The following is a 3,491-nucleotide window of genomic DNA, read 5'->3' on the forward strand; positions in this document are numbered from 1 at the left end:
GGCCGCCCCTCAGCCCGCCGCCGCCGCCGCCATGCCGGGCGCGCGCGGATTCTCCCAGGGTGCCCCGCGCGGGGCGCGCCGAGCATCCCGGCCCCACCCCGCGCGGCGGCGGCGCGGGAGGCCGCGCGCGCGCCCGCCATGGCGGCGGCGGCGGCGGCGGCGGCGGCTCCGTCCCGCTCCCGGTGCCGCCGCAGCGCCGCCCGCTCCGCAGCCCCTCGCGCCGCTCTGCGGACTTGCGTTCTGCGTTTCCTGTTTCATTCCGCTCTCGCTAGGCGTTTGCCGCAGCCGCGCTTGGGCAGGATGCGTGTGTGGCATCGGAGCGAGCCGAGGCGCTCCCGTTATTTCTCGGCCARCCTGCGGCCGTCGTTCCCGGCCCTGGCCGCGGCTCCGTGGAATGAGCCGCTTGGGGCTGCTTTGCACGGACTTCCCAGAATATGGTAAAGAGCGAGGTATTTCACCGCATCTCAGCTCAGTTCCTCACGAGGGTCACCACGGAGCTGCGCCAAACGCCTGCGCTCACATAACGGGAAGGCTGACACGCGGTATAAACGTACGGCCGGCTGGAGCGGGCACGGGGCCGTGCGCTCGAGCTGCGCACTGAGTCGCGGCGCTCGCAGCCCGGCGGCCGCGGGGTACCCGGTTTGTCCCCGTTGAGCGGGCCCGTCTGCCCCGAGGAGCGGGGTTTGGCCAGAGCCTCCTGTGCTGCCCCTGCAGACACGGCGTTCCCGCATCTCTGCTGTGCTGAATGGGAAACGCAGTTTCACCCTTCGCACGGTAAGAGAGATTCTGTTCAAAGACAGCCGCCAAGTTAATGATTGCGTCACGCACAGTAGCCTGCTATGAGTAATGAGACAACTCAACAAGTTTACTCTTCAGAAAACACGCAAGTTATGTCTTCCTTATACAAGTTCAAAATAAAAATAATTACACCACAGAACACCAGAACAAACAATCAAAGACAACTGGGTAACCAAAGGTGAAAACAGAGCTGCCTCTCTTCTTATTCTTTTTTTTTTTTTTTTTTTTTTTTTTTCCTTTTAGACCTCTAACTCATATAGATTATTATTTGGAGCCCATCAGTGGTGAATTCAGGCTTGATTGGAGATCCTATCAAATTTTTCACCTCATCTTCATCATTTTGATAACGTTGACACTAAACATTTTTGACGTAATGCTAAGGGCAAAAACAAAGAGATACTGATAATTTCCAACTAAAGGCATGTGTTCTGGACACGATGCAAGTATACAGCATTGAACCTATGGCTACATGTGAGCCAAAGATGAGAAACAAGCACAGATTTCTTGAGAAAAGCTTATGATAAATAGAGCAGTAAGCTTTACTTCAAGTTCTCTCTTCTTCTAAACCATCAAACCACTAGATGGTGCCATGAGAAAAGTTACAGGCATTTTATATTATTCTTTCTTACWTTATTTCCATTATTAGAAAACCTACAAACAACAGTTTTATAGTAAGATCCTGGAGTGATAGGTGCTGCAGAATGACTGAACAAAGAACTGTAGGATTGTAGCAAATGCTTTGGGTAATGGTACTTCAGAGAGCAAATTTTGGAAGAATAGCTCTAAATAAATATTTAAACTTTTCACGGTACTGCAGCCAATACCTGGTCTGACCTAAAACATTCCACAGTTAATTAGTTCCTGCAGATTCCTTTAGATAACAGATAAACTTCAAGGTGGAATTTGTGCAGCAGAATGCTTGTGTTACAACATACTTTATGGCTTTTATAATAAGGCAAATGTGCAGATAAGGAAAAGAGTTATAATTATCTCTCTGAATAGCTGCAAGGCAGTTTGATAGGCATGCTGGCTCTACATTCTTTTTGGTTAACTTGGTTCAGCAAGCCACTAAAACACAGCACAAACTTATTTTTGCCTTATATGAAGAATTAGCCATGGACTGTGGGATAAAAAAGAAWCGAGGAGTTTTGTGTACTGTGTTCTTTATTTTGTGCACGGCAGTCTGCAGAGTGGCACACAAGCCTTGCAKTGCCCATCTCCGAGCTTCATGTTCCCGTAGGGATGTGCTCTGGACATRAAGTTTTTAGGTGACAAGTCGAGCAGCACCAACCATGCACAGCTGGGCATCCTGGCACCTTCCCCACGCCTTTCTCCCCATCTCGCACAGCATCCCTGCGGACGGAGCGTGCCCGCCATCCGCACACTTGTTCCTGGCTCCCACTGAAGCCCTCCCGGTTCAGGAGGCGCTGGGAGCTTCCCGGCTGGCCGGGACATCTTGGGACGCGGGCAGCCCCAGGCTGCGCTGCTGCCCTAGCGGTCTCCTCCCAGGCGGAAGGGCGGTCACGCCACCGGCGCGAGCGCTCGGGGGCGGCCTGCGGGCGGCGCCGGTGCGTGGCGGGGCGAGGAGGAAGCGCCAGCGGCGGCACTGGGGAAGCGGCATTGCTCGCGAACGCCTCGCGCCCGCCTCCCGCGAGCTGCCGGGGCTGCGCAGGGAGGCAGGCGGCCGCGCGGAGCGGGACGGCCGTTACAGGGYGACCGYTGGGAGCCGCGCGGAGCGGGACGGCCGTTACAGGGCGACCGTTGGGAGCCGCGCRCCACAACCACCTGCCTCCCTCCTCACCCACCTTCCCGCGCACCCCTCCCTCCCGCCACCGTGCGGCCTCACGTGACCGCCAGCGGCCAATCCCCTCAGCCGCCGCCGCCCCGTCCCCCGCCGCGCGGCCCATAGGTCGCAGGGCAGGGCAGGCCCCGCCCCCAGCGTTGGCCCCGCCCCCGGCGCGGCGCGGCCCCGCGCGCCCGCCCCTCCCTCTCTGGCTCCGCGCGCCGCTCCCGCCCGCGGCGGCAGGTGGGGAGGATGCGGCCGCCCCGGCGCCCCCGCGGCAACGGCTCCAACGGCACCAACGGTCGGCGGGGCTGAGGTCGCCGCCATGGCTGCGGCGGGCGCCGGCGGCGCGAGCCCGCTCTGGACGGCGCTCTACGACTACGAGGCGAGCGGCGAGGACGAGCTGAGCCTGCGGCGCGGCGACGTGGTGGAGGTGCTGTCGCAGGACGCCGCCGTCTCCGGCGACGACGGCTGGTGGGCGGGCAAGATCCGCCAGCGCCTCGGCATCTTCCCCGCCAACTACGTGACCCGCCAGCCGCGCGGCGCGGCGGGCGGCGGGGACGCGGCGGCGGCCGCGGGCAGCGTGCCCGAGATCGCCTTCGAGCACCTGGAGCTGCAGGAGATGATCGGCGCGGGCGGCTTCGGCCAGGTGTACCGGGCGACGTGGCGCGGGCGCGAGGTGGCCGTGAAGGCGGCGCGCCAGGACCCCGACGAGGACATCACGGCCACGGCGGAGAGCGTGCGGCGGGAGGCCGCGCTCTTCGCCATGCTGCGGCACCCCAACATCATCGCGCTGCACGGCGTGTGCCTGCGGGAGCCCAACCTCTGCCTCGTCATGGAGTTCGCCCGCGGCGGCTCCCTCAACCGCGCGCTCGCCGCCGCCGGCGGAGCCGCGCCGGGGCCGGCCCGC

The 3,491-nt window shown here is 61.2% G+C and overlaps 1 protein-coding gene across 1 annotated transcript in view; it reads left to right on the forward strand.

The window, feature by feature from the left end:
• Positions 1–2,906: 2,906 nt before the first annotated feature.
• The window catches only part of LOC112959368 (mitogen-activated protein kinase kinase kinase 21-like), a 6,477-nt gene continuing 5,892 nt past the window's right edge, over positions 2,907–3,491 (forward strand). The window contains exon 1 of the mRNA XM_026053386.1: positions 2,907–3,485. Coding sequence (XP_025909171.1) covers positions 2,907–3,485 — 579 coding nt within the window. The remainder of the gene's footprint in view (positions 3,486–3,491) is intronic.

This window comes from Nothoprocta perdicaria, unplaced genomic scaffold (assembly GCF_003342845.1).
Source record: "Nothoprocta perdicaria isolate Ctin4 unplaced genomic scaffold, notPer1 scaffold_99, whole genome shotgun sequence".
In the NCBI taxonomy this organism is placed as follows: Eukaryota; Metazoa; Chordata; class Aves; order Tinamiformes; family Tinamidae; genus Nothoprocta; species Nothoprocta perdicaria.